Source organism: Rissa tridactyla, chromosome 15, assembly GCF_028500815.1.
Source record: "Rissa tridactyla isolate bRisTri1 chromosome 15, bRisTri1.patW.cur.20221130, whole genome shotgun sequence".
NCBI lineage: Eukaryota > Metazoa > Chordata > Aves > Charadriiformes > Laridae > Rissa > Rissa tridactyla.
This window is the reverse complement of record NC_071480.1, coordinates 5,630,006-5,647,524: the sequence shown is the minus strand read 5'-3', so window position 1 is coordinate 5,647,524 and position 17,519 is coordinate 5,630,006. Positions and strand designations below refer to the sequence as shown.

Sequence of the window (17,519 nt, the reverse complement as noted above, 5' to 3'; positions counted from 1 at the left end):
TTCTAGTATTGTGAGTATCAAAGGAAATAAAGCTGCTTCCAGTTTTAGAGCTGCTAGTTCTGTGCAGTGGGCAGGTGCTGCTCTGTGAAGGTCTGAAAAACTGCTAATAATAAGAAGGAAAACCTTTCCTATATATTTGAATAGTTTTTTAGTGGCAGTAGTATTGCCCGTGTCCAAGTTGTTTTGCTATCAACAATACTACGTAGCCATTTACAGACTGGTATGGGAACAGAAAGGTGGCCAATATGTACATATGCATCTTGCATGGCAGGGCGTGAGAACGTACCTCCAAACAGTGGGTCTGCGTGAGGAATGGGACTAACGCCACAGAACAGTTACCGCATAGTAGCTTTTTTGTATGTATGATCACAAGTGTCATTTCCTTCCAGTTCCTAATTTCACGTATTTTGGTCTTTCAGTTGCAAATTTTCTTCAATTTAAAATTAACGTTAATGTAACCTCATGTGGTTGTACTTCAAAATTGCTGCAATTTCTCTTTATTTTTTTTTATTTATCTAGTTGTCAAATTTATTTTCTTACAGTCTGCACTTTAATTGAAAAGTTGTCACTATCAAAAATGCCATTTAGAGGAGATCCAATAATCGGTATGTTATATTTTAAATAACCTTCCATTATCTTAGTAGTTATTCATTAAGTTAAAGCATTAATGAATGATGTTTTTCAAAGAAGCAAGATCAGCAAGGTTGAGTGGCCTAACAAATAAAAAAATACACAAATACTGCAGCAGGTGGTGATGTTATTTGAAGATTTGTTTTGTAGCTGTCAAGTTTTCAGCATTGCTAGACACAGTGTTTGCACTATGTACGTTGTAAACCAAACCAGAATAGCTATAATAATTGAGAATCACAACCTTGTTTATTTTGGAAAACCAAGGCAATACGACAATATGCATAATTGTTGGTTTTTGTAAAAAAAGAGAACAGAGAATGTTGAAGTTCAGAAAGCAAGAAAAAAGTAAATCATAGCAATGATGTTCCTTACTATTTCAGGTGGCTGGCAGTGGTTAATAAATGACAGTCTAAGAAGTCTCCCTCTTGTTTCAAGCGCGGCACGACAGCATGTAAAGGTACAATAGTTCCTCCTTCTTCATGTGGTCTTCATTAAATGCAGAGTTAGAAATATTTTTGTTTTCCATGGGTGGATTATTTTCCATGGAATCTAATCGGTGCTTGAATGTTTGTTTCTTAGATTGCTAAAGAGGGTTATTTTTTTTAAAAAAACTTAAATTCCTCAAAATTCAGAGGGCCCTTTTTGATTAATACTTGGACAGCTGTCACAAGGGTTCTTCTTGTATGTAGATTTGGACAAAGCCATTGGCACTGGGCCGGCAGTGAGTAGTTGCTGATGGTTGCTTGAAGCTACATGCTGCCAGCTGTATGGTTACGTTGATATGATACTTTGCTTCTGTTTCAGTGTACCTGTAATACGTGTAAGATACGTTGATTTTGGTAGTTTCATAGAACTTTCCTGGGAATTAAAAAGAACCTCAATGATGTCCTCGGGCCTGATGTCCTGAGGGTGTGTTTGTTAGCAGTGAGAACACTGGTGTGATAAACCAGAGTTAACTCAGGACTTTAAATTTCACACACTTAAATTTTCATTAGCTCTGTTGCAAATCCTTTTACCGTGCTCTCGAGCTACTCTAATTCTGGTTATTAAATCCATTGAGAGATGTGTTTTGTGCTATTTTACGTACATAATCTTAACACCCCCAGTTATTTGCGTTACCGTGACAGTTTGGTCTTACGCTCTTAAAGGCTCTACCAAATTATAAAGACAATTATTGTCTGCCCTGTTAGAGCTTATAGCCATCACAGAGGCAATCTGAATATAACATATTGTGTTCATTTTGTTAGTTTTTAAAAATAAGATAAAAAGCCGTTGCAAGTAGCTCATCTTCTAAAGTCTCCCTTGGAAGACAGAGTAGACGAGAATGTATCCAAATCACTAAGGAAAATTAAAAGATGAAATTTGAATTCTTGGAATATTCTTTTGGCATTAGCAATTTATTCAAAGAGTTTGTATGTCTCATAACTGGAACTTCTAAACCAAGCTTAGAATTAATTATAGACTTTAGAGAATTTTGACTTGTTTGGTTGACATTAATTAATGTTGAGCAAAGTATGTTTAATAAATGTCAATTCTCACTCGATTTCTGTATATATTTTAGAGAGAAAGAACTTTAAGGGCAATTAATTGAAAATTAATCTTTTTTTTTTCTGACATTTGGTATACTCTTCCAATGTAACTTCACACGTTTAAGGTGAAAATCATTTTCTTTAGCAAATGAAGGATCTGAGCAACCTGATCTAGTTGACGACGTCCCTGCTCATTGCAGGGGGGTGGGACTAGGTGACCTTTAGAGGTCCCTTCCAACCCAAACCGTTCTATGATCTACAACACTTAGATAATTCTGTCTATTTTGCTGCTGTAATGTCAGTGGTAGTTAGAATAATATTTAGGTGAATACTGGTTGTCTTTCAAGTGCTTGGTTTTGCATAAAGAACAGTCTGAGGTGTCTTTGGGGGCGGAATGACCAGGCTGTACAGGATTCCTGTGTTATCATTCAAGATTTCTTGTACCCAGAGAACATGGGTATTAATGAGTATTGTTGCTGTTAATGCGGAGTAAACAGTGCATGGCTTTTGTACGCTCTCAAATTTATTATAATTTTGGTCAGCATTGGATTATTAGCTGAAAAGTATAATTCAGCCATGAATTTTCTGAGAAGACATGTTATATGCTTTTGCTGTATTAGTTTTGTGTTATTAGTTTTCCTGTATTAGTTTTGTGTTTTAGTTGTGTATTAGTTTTGTGACCAAAACCACTCTAAAGATTAGGATGTTTAGGTTTAATACAGAACCTTTGATCCTTTTCTAAATCAATTCAGACTGAGATGCGAGGGTTGTGATACTGGATATTTTAGGGGTTTTGTTGCTAACCTTCAGTCCATGTGTTTTTCTGTGTTTCTATAGCTTTCTGGGGAAATAAAATAGAAATAAAAAGAAAGTAAACGTCAGTAGCTGAAAAGAATGATTTTCAAAAGGAAAGTATGACTTTAGCAAATAAATTGTGTTCACAGTTTTGCCTTTGTTACAGGAGTCTGCAGTCTCTGCCCTGGCTGCGCTGTGTGATGAATATTACATCAGTGAAAAGGGAGAAGCTGATCCAGCTCTACAGGGTAATGACTCATGTTTACAGTAGAGGCAGAAAATATTGGGCTGGACCTAACTTGCACTTTGGAGGTATTGGGTAGAATGGGGAGGAGCATCGCTAATTTTAAAGGACCTTAACATGCTTCAGGAAAGAATGATAAAACCAATGGAAAGTCCAGGAGGTTTTGCTTGGTTTAGACTGGAGGTGAATACAAGGTCGCATAATAATGAATATTAGGAAAAGCAGATTATTACTTTTCTATTCTGTAGTGTAAAACAAGAATACATGTTTGTCACAAATCCTAAATTTTAATGAAGTGAGACGTTTTTACATCATATTTTGATAAACTGTGAATGAATGAACCTGATCCCTATCACTTACATAATAACATGCAATCCATGCCCTGGAGAAGTTATAGCTGATACATAAAAGGAGCCTGTCTTGATTTTAAAGTCTTTTCTGTATTGCTAAATATCTATATTTTTGTCAAAAAAAAAAAAAAAATTCCAAAAATAGCCCTTTCCTTCACACAGGCTGGCGCTGATTTTTTTGTGGGCGGCATGGGACGATGTGATACGGTACTGAGGCAGATTTAAAAAAATGACCTCAGGAAAAGGTGAAGTTTTGTGAAAACACAACACACTGAGCAGGAGGAGATAATGCTGAATCAAACAAAGGCAGCTAAAAATGACCTGAAAGATTAATGGGTTACATTTTATGTAAGAATGAAGTTTCAAGCTTCTGTAAAAGTGGACTGGAAAACTCAGCCAGAAGTCAAAATCAAGAGGGAGAGGAGATATGCAGAAGGAACATGCGATAGATGCCTGCATTTGTTTTCATGCTGCACTCATTGAGATGCCTCTGAAGCTTTATTTATTTATTTATTTATTTACTTTTCCTCCTGGATTCTGGGTTACTTTTCTTCTGGGTTGTGCATGAAGGAATCATGGTGATGTAGCCATGATGGTTTCTAGGGACATAATTAGAGTCAGATTTGTAGATACAGGCAAAATTTGTCATCAGACTTTCTGGTATGATTAGGGAATAGAAGAGTTGAAAACGTTTCTGTTCTAAATATTCTCCAGTCAGCTCTGCCTTGATTTTACTTTTATTTGGCCTTGTACTTCTCTAAAGCCTCTTCTACACATTGCAACTACAGTGCCGCTATATATGCAAGCATCTTTTAAAAGGAAAAAAAAAAATTGTATATTTTTGTCTCTGTGCCAGTAAAAAGTCTATATTTCATAACCATTAAAATCTGTATGTTTGTGTGACTGAAATCCACTACTCGAAATCCTCCCCATAATGTCTGTGTATGCATGGACGCGTGGAATCTGCAGTGCAGAGCGCGCTCAGTGACAGTGCAGGGGCTTAGATAAGTCAGTTAAAGCAGATCTAAACATGATGAAGGGAATTAGGGAAAAAAAAATACGTTTATCATAAAATTTAACTAGTGTTCTACTATGGCTTGATGGAATAAAGTGAAAACACAAACCAAAGATTCTGAATCTGTCCCTATAAGGCTGCAGTTTCATTGAATCACTTCTTTTGCCTTTGTGTATTTTCACTGTTTCTTTGTTTTATTTTTTCTGTCCTACTGTGTTCTGGTTTGGTTTTGATGACTTTCTCTTTTAATATTCTTTCAGGATGGGTTGTGTTGAATTAATATTGTAGACACTTCATAGGCCATGTTGTTTTATGAAGCTGAAGACTCTTAGAAGAATATTAACATTTGCATTACCCTCACTAGCATAATTACTAAGTAGTTATAAATAAAGAGCTGTTCGTTTGCTAGTTGTCATGTCTTTATTTTATGTCATTTGGCTAAAATGTCAAATTTACATCAATCAAAGGGAAGGCTGTCGTAGTCTTGCTGTCTAAGCAAGCATTGCATCTTCCTATGGCCTCAAGACTCTATCTTACACTCCAGTGGTTTGGAAACTTTTAAATAATAGATGTGCTTAAATGAAGGTATTGCTAACCTCTGGACAGGGAACTAGTTCCCTGACGTGAGGAACTAGTTGAGGCCTGCTGATTGCATGGGGATTTTAAAAAAAAAAAAAAAAAAAAAAAAAAGTCATGAGTTATGATTAATGTGTAGTTTCTTGTGGTAACTATTCTTTCTTCCTCTAGCAAATATTGCTCAATCATTTAAATCTTAGATGACAGTAAGCAATGGCACAATTATGTAATCTTCCAAGGATCTCTGGTTCTGTTTCTTTGAGGATTAAAAAGTGCATATGCAGTGAAGTGATTAGTGAGACCACCTGTCTCCTTTCTGAACCAGAGCTGTGTCTATTGCAGCTATCTTGGTCATTCTTAGAAGCTTTTTTGGAGTACCTTGGTTTTCTCTGCATTTTACAGAATAGTTTAAGATAGGAGCTGAAAAATCTGCTGAAGGAAATATTGTCTGTTAAGTCTATGATAAAGACTACAGCAGAAATAGATTCCTGGCTTTTTTCTTTTTTCTCGTTTTCATTCATCCTTATTTTCTTCTTTGTATCACTTCACTTCATTATTGTGCCTCCTTTTTCCATGCCCAGTTCAGTTTATTCTTGCTCCTTTTCTCTGTGGGGCTGTCTGTAGAGCCACGGGCCTTGTTTTGTCACGTAACGATGTGCAGAATCTGAGCGCAGCATCCCTGCTTCAAAGCCGTTGCTTCTTTTTGAGCTTTCTGCTGTAAAAAGCCTGACTTTATTTTTGTTTCTATATTGAAAGTGATATGAAATGATCTCGTTGCTTAGGTACGATCCCTCTGTGTGTGTGTGTGTGTGTTTAAACCCTGAGTCCAGTTAAGACTTCTCTGGGAGAACTGTCGAGTAACTGACTTTCACAAATCCAGAGTCATCTCTTTCCTAACACACAATTCTTGTCTAATTATGGAAAATGATGACCTGTAAATATAAGAGAACTTTCTTCCGTGTGTTTGCTTAGAAATTTGTGCTTTGATGTATTCTTTGGGTTTTTAAAAAATTATAGCTTTTTAAAATTGAGAACTTTGTCTTTTCTTTCTCTGAATGGCTAGAATTAGTCTGTCTAAAAATCTGACTTTGTATTTAGAAAATAAGGATTCATTCATATAACTGTGAACATCTTAGAAATTTTATCTTTTTTCTGTAGGAAACTGAAGGTATTCTGTATTTAATGAATTATAAAGTTTTCTAGCCGCTCTGTTTGGGGGATCTTTCCTGTTTGTTTGTTTGGGGTTTTTTTGCCAAACATGTAACGATAATGATGCGGTAGCTGCTTTTCACTCTGCAATTGTATTTTTTCTAGATGAGCTGGTGACACAGTACGTTTCAGAACTACAAAACACAGAGGAAATGATTCGTTGTGGCTTTTCACGAGCTCTTGGGGCCCTTCCAAGATTTCTGCTAAAGGGCAGGCTCCAACAGGTGAGAAAATATGATCATTGTAATGAGAAGAGGGCACACAGTATTTTGAATTAAACCTATGATCGTAATCAAATAAATAATAATGATCGTAATTAAAGGTCTTTGTGAAAGGGGTTTGGATTGTAAGGTACAGTAACTCCAGCATATATTTGTGAGTTTAGCTTGCCATGGATTCCGATAATTAAAGTTTAGTCCTGCTTTAGTAGTGTTAATGGAAAAGCCAGAGGTTGAATGATCCCTTTGCTATGGAGCTTGTGTCCAAAGGGAAGAGTGAGGCACGTTGACAGGTCACGATGAGAAACCAGACGCTCTTGACTGCTTGGTTCTCTCATATGTGATTGAGCTTATTTTAATAGGACATCTAAATTTAACATTTATCATAGATAATGCATTGGATTTAAATATCTCAAATTTTATATTTTTTCAGGTTTTGGAAGGTTTGAAAAAAGTTACCTTAATTTCCCCTGCAGACGTGAGCTTTGCAGAATCCAGAAGAGATGCCCTAATAGCAATTGCAAAGTATGTTAGACATCTTTATTTTTGTCTAGTTTTAATTTTTTCTCAAGAAGTTTTCTCCTGTTCCTTCTGCTTTCTATTACAACATGGTTCTTGAAACCACTTACGCTGATGTACACATTTTTAATGTGGAACTGTGTGTGTCTCCATTATTCAATATATCTTTGATTCAGAGGATTATCACACATCGGAGGGTGGAGTATAACATGGATGGTGGTGTGGTTTTTTTTAAATTAACTGAATAGCTAGAGTATATTTTAAAGTTCACCTTTCTCATGGGCTACTTTTTAGTGAGCTTTAGTGAGGAGGAAGAATACATGTTTTTTACACTTTCTTAATAAGAAGATGGAATTGGTTTAAAGAAATTGTGCTTTTTCGCTAAAAGGATATTTTCTGTGTTGACTTGCCACAGTGCAGTTAGTGCTAATAGTATCACAGTATGTACGCTCTTAAACTGTTACATTGCAAAAAAAAATAATATCTCTTTCTCATGTTAAGCATGCCTTCAATGTAAAGAAGTTTTTTTTAATATCAAATTCAATGCACATTATATTAGTCCCTTGCTCTTCTTGCTTATTTCATTTTAAGGAGGGTTCAGAAACTGCCAGGTGCGTTAAGCATGTCCCTTTTTGTAGTATTACAGACATAAAACCAGTCTGCTTATCTGTTGAGTTGTTTTGCCTCACCAGTGTTCCTTTAAACCCGAACACTTGTCAGAGATCCTCAGGTCGAATATAACACAGTAGCCTCAGAAATATTCTTCGTGCTATTTGTAACAGATCTTATAGGTGTTTAGAATATTGTATGTCTGGGGAGTTTTATTAAGCAACAGAACAAAGCTATGATCTGAAAGTTCTCGATAGCGTTGTGGTTTTTCCTCCCCTTTTTCTCTTTTTAAAGGGTTTGCCAGACAGTAGGTGTAAAGGGAGAAGGACCCCAGGACGAATATGTCTGCAAAGATAACGTTTCTCAGATCTATGCTACACTTCTTAATGGGGTGACTGACTACACCACAGACAGCCGAGGAGATGTTGGAGGATGGTAAGATGCTTTACAAACGGAGACTTAAAAGTAGCTGTCATGTTTGATGTCTAATTAAAAACTGATATCTTTTCAAAACCTGTTAGAAATATAGATAGCTCCAAACTTTTGGAGATTTGAGTGTGGGTAGAAACACGCTGGGGGAAGAGAGGTAGAGAGGGAAAGGAAAGACTGGCAAGAATTTGGTTGTCCCTTGCCTGCGTTTTAAACTGAAATTCAGCCTTATTCGGGTTTTGTGGATGACGTTATATTTTCTTAGTGAATATCAGCAATGTCTTTAGTTGCAAAAAGTACAGAGATTTAAAGCATTACTTCTGGTTCTTTGAAATAATATATTTACTACTTCCTACTTGATGAACTCTCTATTGTACGTTCCTGTTGTGGGGATTTTTTGCCAGGAGAGGGAGCAGTTGCATAACGTGTTAGTGACAAATTGTCGAGGCCAGGGACTCCAGCTGAGAGGGATAGAAGGTTTGTAAATTGTGCTGTGCTATTACTGGCTCTTTTATAAGTTTGGGGTTTCAATTCCAACTATGAGATTACAAGAATAATTAAATCTTAAGTCTGTAGGAACAGATCTACTAATGTGTGGTCTATAGGTATGAGATGAAGTCTGTAGCAGTCGTATTTTTGTGACGTTCTTCGGTCTTCACAGTTCCCTTACTGTGTAAAGAAGATTCAGTAGATCATAGTGCTGAATGTTCTGTGTTCCTTCAGTAACAGTGTTCTGAAAAGGCAATTTCTACATTGATGAACCAAAGCACTGTAAAGGCTTATGTCCTTCTTTGGGTTTGTGTTTAATTTCCAAAGAAGCTGTAATTGGGGATGTAACATCACTTGTGATTGGAAATTCCTGCAGTCGTTGAATGTGGTAGACAGAGCAGCAGTGAAGATTGCGTGTTATTTGCTTCATCCTGTAGAATTCCAATAGGTAGTTACAGGGTGAGAAAACCGTGTGAAAAATGGATCTTAGAGATCAAATGAGTACTAAGGAAACATAACAGGCTCTCTTGTCAGGGTACTTTTCTGCGTGTATTTATGAGCAAAAATATGCCCAGCCTGAAATGGCACTTGTTAATAAAAAGTATTAAATTATCAGAATTCAGGAATAAATCCAGTATCTGTGGATTTAAAATATATGACACTTCTGCTGTAATGTAGAAGGCTCAGAGCAGTAACACTTAATCCTTGCATACAGAAGCCATAAACGAAGTAAATGAATGTGATAAATTAATTTTAATTGTCTGTTAGCTGGTGGAAATTGATTTTGAGTAAAATGCTGGTTTTGACAAAGAATTCTTAATTTTATTGTCTCAATCCATAGTTTTAATTTGAAAATATGCAGATATATGTTGCTATTAGATATGATTCTATACATAAAGTAGCAGCCCTGTTGAACAGTATGGGTAATGCCATTTGTATGGTATGGTAATGACATGGTAATATATATTTGACCTGTCTGGCTACTATAATGAAGCATCTGAGGGCACAGAGATGCGTGTTCAGGATTGTAAATTTAACAACCTGTTGATTGTTCAGATCTAGTATCTGGCTATGCTTTTATTACATTCCAGGCAGGAAGGGAGGAGTGCCTAAAAAGTACTAGTATGAAATAGTTTTGTTGGTTGGAGCGATGTCTTATTTTCCCACCTTATTGAAGAAGCGCTTGTCTAACAGTGCTGAGTCACATGAAGGGCTTTAGTGTTGAGTTTCCGTCATATCCTGGCAGAGTGTGTGTATGAAATAACTCTTTTAAAAAGACATTTTTTCAGTCGCTATCCTCTTCTGTGAAGGGTGTTTTCCATAGCAGTATATGAACATGAAACGTAATTTCCTTTTAATTTAATTGAGTGGCATCTCCTATATTATAACTGGCAGCTGAGACTCTAGAGGTGAGGAGGGATAGAGGACTACTGACATGACAGGCTCCAAACTCCAACTCTTGTGGCTGTAGCAGAGCTGGCAGAGCTCCCAGACGATGGTTGTGACCCGTGATGGTGATTGGTGACTTGGGAAGGCAACAATGGGCGAGACATACGCTGTACCTCACAGGGGAGGGCGTGCACTCCTCCTTGCTCCTCATACTTCTTTCTGTGGCCAAAACAGTCTCAGTCACTTGCTTGTTCCCTCCTCCCCGCTGCGAGCGGAACAGTGCAGTTGTGGAGCAGTGGCTGTGTTCAGCTTCAGCAGCCACGCGTAGTGTGCTGTGCCCTGCTCAGATCCGGTATCGTAACGCACGATGCCAAGTATGCATTGTGTGAGTTTGGGAACTTTTTGTTTAGGCTCACATTTCTGGTTATCTCTGTTTCAGAATTCTGTTCTCCTCACTCTTCACTTTAGTGTCATTATTCTATTTGGTAGCCCCAAGTTTGCTTTAAAAAAAGTTAATTACGGTGGCATTCTCCTCTTTAGAGGAGATATTAGATAGCTTGAACAGGTGCTGTGAAGTACATTTGTAATTACCATGGGGAATGGGAGCTACTGTAACACACCCTATAACCAACTATTATCTTATGTAGGAAGAAACGTTGTGATTGTCCTTTTTTTGTGCAACGTGTATCATGCAAGAGTTTTCCACTGCCAGTGGTCATCGGGTGGTTTATACCGCTGTCAAACGTCAATGCATGTGCTCTGCCGAGTGATGATCAGTCACTGAGATCTCATCGGTTCCAGTGTGGGCTGCAATGGTTAGTTATAACCACCCTGTCCCTGAACAGAACGTGAAGTGTAAGTTCTGCGGCACAAAATAGAAGAAAGATAATTTGCGCCCTGTTAGTATTGGGTTTGGTGCGCTTTTTTAATTGACTACCCTTGATCCTTTAGGTGCTTCACTGCAGTATTTACAAATGTGTTGGAAAAGTACGCAGGGCAAATAATCCAGACTACTTTTATCAGCCTGAGTTAGTGTTTGTGTGTTTGTATTTTTCTTGTTTTGTATAATGATACCCAGCTCCTCAGCCTTCAGTACTGGTTCTTAAAATTGTTATATGACAGGGAAATAATAACATGGGACAAGAAATCAGAGAAAAGTAGGCATGCCTGACATCTCCAACTTAGAAGAGGAAACAAGGATGCAAACTAGTCAGGATCAAGAGCAGGTCATTCCAGCTTGCGCAAGGGAAGAAGGAGCTCAGCTTTCCTTCCCCTTCCGCAGCCAGCAGAGAAGCAAGAGGGAGGTGAAGGGGTCTCTTGCTCAGAGAATGTCCACAACAGAGACCCTGGTGTAGCTGAAAGAAATTAAAAGCAACCGTGTAGAGTGGGGAGTCAGAGAAAGGGAAGAGATACTAAGCTTTTTGCTTTCAAAGTCAGGCAAGATAGTGAGGTAGGTAAGAACGTGGCTAAGTATAATTAAGCATTCAAGTTAACTTCCACATCTGAGAGCTCTCACTTAAGTTCCCCATACCTATTGTTTATCCTTCTGTCTATGTCTTGATTGAAAACAAAACAAAGCTCTACAAAGTGGAAATTTTCAAAGAAATCCTGAGGAAATTAAATTCCCAAAACCCATTAACATTCAAATGTGCTTTGAGCACCAGATTCTTTTTAAGCTCCTTTGGCAATGCCAGCCAAAAACAAGTCAAGAAACATGTAAATTAAAGGGGGAAGGGGGAATCCTTTCTCATAGCAAACTGTTGGCTGCTAAATACTTTTGTGGCCTCTCAAGTATGAAAGTTTTATCATTCTGTTTCTTTTAAAGCATTGGCTAAGATGGAAAGATACGGGGAGAATTGCCACTGCTCTGGAGAGACCTTTTCTTTGATGTGTAATTTTTTACTTTGTTTAGTGGAATCGTGGGAAAGTTTAAGCAACTTTACTTTCCGTATGCAAACTTTACGTTTCTTTTGACAGACTGTTTGCTGGGACTTGTCCAATCTGTCTACAGGTGTTAGACATGAATATCTAATAGTCAGATATTATATGAAAAAGTAGGAAAACATCCTTTGATGAAAGATTGCCAAACTTGAATTAAACTACTTAGGAAAAAGTGATGTAATTTACCTTTTTTACCATTATAACAAATGTCCCACCCAGTTCTAGATTGCATAGGCAACTATTTTTAGCTTGTTTTGAAAATCAGAAGCAGGAGTATGTCTTTCCACAGTAGGCAGGTATACCTTTTCAAATATTTGGATTAAAAAAAAAAAAAAATTATTACTGAGCAAGGATGACGTTACCATGAGTGACTACCGTACTGAAGGTGTTGGTCCTGGTCTTCTGCAGGATCATGTAACCAACTGAGGGTCTGCCGCGGTACTGCCACGTCTTAATAAAGAAGCTACTTTTAGCAACTTAGGTATTGCCAAGGCATGTGGTTTAAAACAAGTGTATCGGTTTGTGATTGAAATTACACTCTTCATCTCTTTTTTGTTTGTTTGTATTGATGTTATATTTAGATGTTTTGAAGGCAGAAAATCTTCACCATATAGATAAGATGCACTCCAAGCACAACTCAGTGTTACTTTAGCTAAACTTTTTCATAAAACTGATTATTATTTAGCATAGAGATTTAAGCCATTCTGAGTCACAGTTCTTTTTTAAAAGAAAATGTACAAGAATATGGCACTTTTAACAGTAACGTCAAAATGTGGGTAGGCCTTTTTAGATGATGATGACTTGAAGCAGACAAACCACTTGGGTTTAAATACATCTACTTGCACACTAAATATTACTAATCATTATCAATGTTAACTACCTTAAAATGAGGAACAAACCTGACGACATCTAACTGGAATAAAAAATAAGACGGTGAGGCAGGAGGCTTGTCTGGAAACAAGGACGTCGTTGTACCCTCAGTGCCGTGTGGGCTTCACTTCACCGAGTGGGTCTTGGGGTGCCGCTGTACACGCTCCTCTTCTTCCCAAAAATACGATGGCTGCTCTCAGCAGTCAACGCTTGCATTATTTTGAATTTTTGCCAGTGTCTAACTTAAGTCCTGATGTATTTATTTAAAAAAATACTGATGTAACTACTCTAATGTTTGTCTGTTCCAACAGGGTACGTGAAGCTGCTATGACAAGTTTAATGGAAGTGACGCTTCTGCTGGTTCAGAATGAAGCGGAGTTAATTGATGCCAACATGTATGCTACTTGTACTATTTTTCTGTCTTATCTCTTATAACTACATTCCAATCCACAGAAGAAAAGCATTGCTTATATATCGTACACTACTTTATTGAGTATCGCAGAATTTTTGGTAGAAGTGCATCAAGCTTGAGAGAATGCTGAGATGAATACAGATGCTGAGAATATTGTATCTGTTTTTCAGAGAGATTAATGTTATTGAGATAATCTGGGTGGTACCAGTTTATTTCCCACCTTTGAAATACAGCGCATCTGTGAGATTTGGTCTATACTTGCCGCCTCTGTGGAGCTTGCCAGTATTGTTCACTTAAATAGAAAGCAAACTTGCCCACTTATACAGAGCATTGCATCGTTAATTTGGAATGTGATAAAATGCGGAGATGAGTTTGTATTCATTTCTGTCTTCTTTGCAGAATTATTTGTAAGGAAATACAGAAAAAGATAATTGGTACTGAGCTTCTGATTTTTAATTTCATGATGCAGTACTCCTAATAGGAAAAAACAAAACCCAAAACAACTGTGCTGCAGCTTGAGCTGCAGCAAAACTTTCCAAATAATGGTGTTGCTTTATGGACAGACTATGCCCGATGGTTAGCTGGATAGATATGTGATTTCTTTTTTAATTTAAAAAACCCCAGACTTTGACGGAAAATACTGGATTCTGTAGGAATATGCTACTCAACCAGAGCCCGTTGTCCAGGGGCTTCCTCCTGTCGGTCTGTTGCAGACAAGATTATTCATATAAAACTTAGAAAAGGATTCCTGCCAGCTGGATCACGTTTTCTAAATATTCTGGGTCTTGGTGTAACTGAAGGAATTCTAGCTGGTTTTCCTGTCATTAGTTGTCCTTTCTGAAGGTGTAAAGGGCCTTGTAGAACACAGTGTTGTAGCTGAGAGCTCAGTTATGAATATAGGCAAAATAGGATAGTGTTAAAAACTAGCCAGAGTTGAAGAAGGGATTAATTTGGGATATATAAGATTGGGGATAGACCTTGTCCTCTGCTACGTGTGCAGTTTTCTACTTGAAAATGTGCTTTTCTCAAGGTTCCTCCTCTATTTCCATCTGAAATGTATCAGTTCATCCAAATGGTAAAGCACCTTTTTGGATGAAATGTGGTATGTGATTATCAAATACTGTGTAATATTATTGTCATGATGTTTTTTGATTGATCTATGGAGGACAAAGGTTGATGTCTTAAATCACTTGTACATTCATTACGAAGAGTTAAGCCAGAATACTTCCATAGCAGGATATTTTTGAAATCGTTGAAACAATTTAAATTTAAATACATGTTTTATTGATTAAATTATATGAGTAATTGTTTTCTTCTTTGTAGCTGCAAACAGATTATGTGCTGGCTTGCTCAACAGTCGGCTGAAAAAATAGATAAATTTCGAGCTCATGCAGGATCTGTGTTCCTTACTCTTTTACATTTTGACCGTCCTCCAGTTCCACACATACCTCATCGAGAAGAGCTAGAGAGGATATTTCCAAGGTAATGTATTGAAAAACGTATCCTAAACCAGTGAAAGTAAAAGATCCGTGCGCATGGTTACACCAACACAAGCAGCCTGATGTCATTTCTGTGCCCAAACGCCTAATACGTGTATGGAGGAATATTTGGTGCTGTTTTCCAGAATTTCACTGAAGCATCCAATGAATATGCATAAACATATAAAATATTCAAAACAAGAATTTATCGTATGAGTTCCTGTTAAAACCATAGTTTCCTAAGGAGATCGGTCTTACATGGTCATGCTACGTAAGTCTTTCTCTGGATCAACCCCAATAATTTCTGAACCCATTGGCCAGTTTGGTGGTAGATGGTAGAGATCATGTCAGAAGTAGATGGGAGACCATTGGTAAAACAGAACTGCTGGGAGCTGTGTTTTGGTAATCCCGCTCTTTATGAAATGGCTGGTTTATAATCTCATTTTCTCTTTATAATGTGAAAGCTGGAATTTACCGGCAGTCCCCCTTCCTGAATTTTTTTCCCCAACTGGAAAACATCGATTGATCATTATGATATTTTTTAATTATTCAATAAATTTTTTATTTATGGTATTATTTATATATTCTATATAAATTTATATATATATTACTATATATATATAAAAAAAAAATACAAATGTAAATAATACAATTGTTTAAAACAATTGTATTATTTTACCCAAGCTCTAGTTGCAGTAGTTTTCCAGGATGGAATTTCTAGTTAAAGCAAGAGTGAGAGCGACTCATTCCTGAATGGTGATTGTAACACCTGACCGGGATGAGGAACATCCAACTTTGTGTCCCCATTGTGTTTGTTCAGCAGAGTCTCAACCTCCTGTAACTCAAAACGTGCTCTGTGTGCTAGGCTGCCGATTGATCTGTGGTGGGGGGGAGTGTGTGTGTGTCAGCCTTTCCTGGGATAACTTTGTCATTGTTGACCAGCTGTTGGTGGGAGAGAACTGGGAACGGAACGCAAGAAGGAGAACTTGTTTTCTTGGTGTAGAGAAAGGTGCACGTGGAAAGGAACCTGTGGGTCAAACCCCTTATTTGAATCAGAACAAGGACTAGAAAGTTGCTTCCCTGTACCGGCAGCAGATGAAGTTCTGATGTATGTTTTCCCCAGATGCTTAAAGAACAATGATTAATTTGATGCTTAGGTAATTCAGAGACTTTCTTCACTGATGTGCTGCTTGAGGATGAGTAGCTGTCATGAGAAAGGATGTGTGGAGAAGAAAAACGGTGCACATGTATCGGATAATTTCTTTCCTTCCCTTTTCCCCAGGTCAGAGAAAGAGACTCTAAACTGGAATGCTGCATCAGAAGCTTTCCCTCGAATCACCCAGCTTCTGGGTTTGCCAACATACCAGTACTACGTGCTTTTGGGTCTCTCAGTGTCTGTTGGAGGATTAACAGAGACAACGGTAAGAAAGCAGAGTGGTGTTCCTGGTAGGAGCATGCGTTTACCTGATAAAATTGTTGACTGAAGTGTTTAATCACAATGGATATTGCAGATAGTTGGGTTTTTTTCTATGAGAATTTCAGATGCAAGATTTTTTTTAAAAGAAATCAAGTCATACTTATCAACCTGGCTTTATATTTTTAATCTTTGAAAGTATTATTTTCTTCACTTACTGAGCGTGCAGGAAACAAGGGGTAAGGGCACTTTGTTTCTCATTTTTGGCATGTTTTTCATACCAAAAGTTACATTACAAAGAAGCATCATTCAAATGTCTATCGGAATCCTTTGCAATCTCTGTTTCATTCTTCTGTGCATGAACAGTGTCTTTATCACTGGTTTTGCTAGTCTGTTGTGCTGCCAGTATTATAATTTTTGTGTATCCTTCTGTCCTTACATTACATCTTTTCTTGCTAGTTTCAGAATCCTGGTTTCAAGACATTTGGCTTCTAACTTTTTTGTTATTTCATGTAGCAAAAGATGTAACAGATACGAAAACAACTGTTGGGGTTAGGATGCGCTTCAGTATGAGATTCAACGTGACACTGCAGAGAAATATCAGACCAGTAACAGAATATTCTGGACTGTCAGTCAAATCTTTAAATTGCCGTGTGTCCTGCAACAGGAGGAGGAGGAGGTCATGAGTCAGCACCCCAACAGTGTTTAAGAGTGTTTCTAATTAAGATTGCCGTGTCTAATTAAGAAAGCTGGTAGAATAGTGGTATGTGTTGGGCAGTGCAGTTTTTGTGGAGAGAGAACAGCTTCTGTTTCTCAGTCTTACCACGAGCTGTTCAGAATATCCCCAAATGATGGTTTGCCTGGTGCCGTGGGTTCTGCGCTTCTGAGCCGGAGAGGTCCCTGTGCCTCTGGGTTTCCTGTAGCTGAGAATCTGGTGTCTGTGCAGTCTTGTGTATTTAAACCAATTTTGAAAATTTTAATGTTTCTAAAATGGCATCTAATTATATAGCAACTGCTATTTTAAAACTTTGAAAACATATGCTTATTGGTTTGTGACAGTAATTACCGGATAGACACTATAACTCTTAACAGATTTTTTTTTTTAATAGCAGACATGCACATGAAATTCAGCTTTTGGTCAAACACACTTAATTATAGGAGGCTCCACCAAAACCAAAATTATTCATATAAGTATAAAAAAAAGGGAGGAAAGTTGTGGAGGAACAGACATTCTGACTGCTGACTGAGGTCAGAGGAAAATTCTTATTCAACATTTTAATATATTTTTTCTTTTTTTAAAAAAGTTCTGGTTTTGCTTGGTCTTGAAAAGTGTAAACAGTTCGGTTACTTCTCGCTCGCTTCCCTTGTTGCCATCTGCCAGTATATTTAAGGGAAACCTTCTG

At 37.5% G+C, this 17,519-nt stretch overlaps 1 protein-coding gene across 1 annotated transcript in view; it reads left to right on the top strand.

The window, feature by feature from the left end:
- The window catches only part of TBCD (tubulin folding cofactor D), a 126,388-nt gene that overhangs the window by 89,562 nt on the left and 19,307 nt on the right, over nt 1-17,519 (top strand). The window contains exons 25-33 of the mRNA XM_054221202.1: nt 543-605; nt 1,011-1,087; nt 3,121-3,202; nt 6,454-6,572; nt 7,000-7,091; nt 7,989-8,129; nt 13,124-13,207; nt 14,548-14,706; nt 15,985-16,123. Coding sequence (XP_054077177.1) covers nt 543-605; nt 1,011-1,087; nt 3,121-3,202; nt 6,454-6,572; nt 7,000-7,091; nt 7,989-8,129; nt 13,124-13,207; nt 14,548-14,706; nt 15,985-16,123 — 956 coding nt within the window. The remainder of the gene's footprint in view (nt 1-542; nt 606-1,010; nt 1,088-3,120; nt 3,203-6,453; nt 6,573-6,999; nt 7,092-7,988; nt 8,130-13,123; nt 13,208-14,547; nt 14,707-15,984; nt 16,124-17,519) is intronic.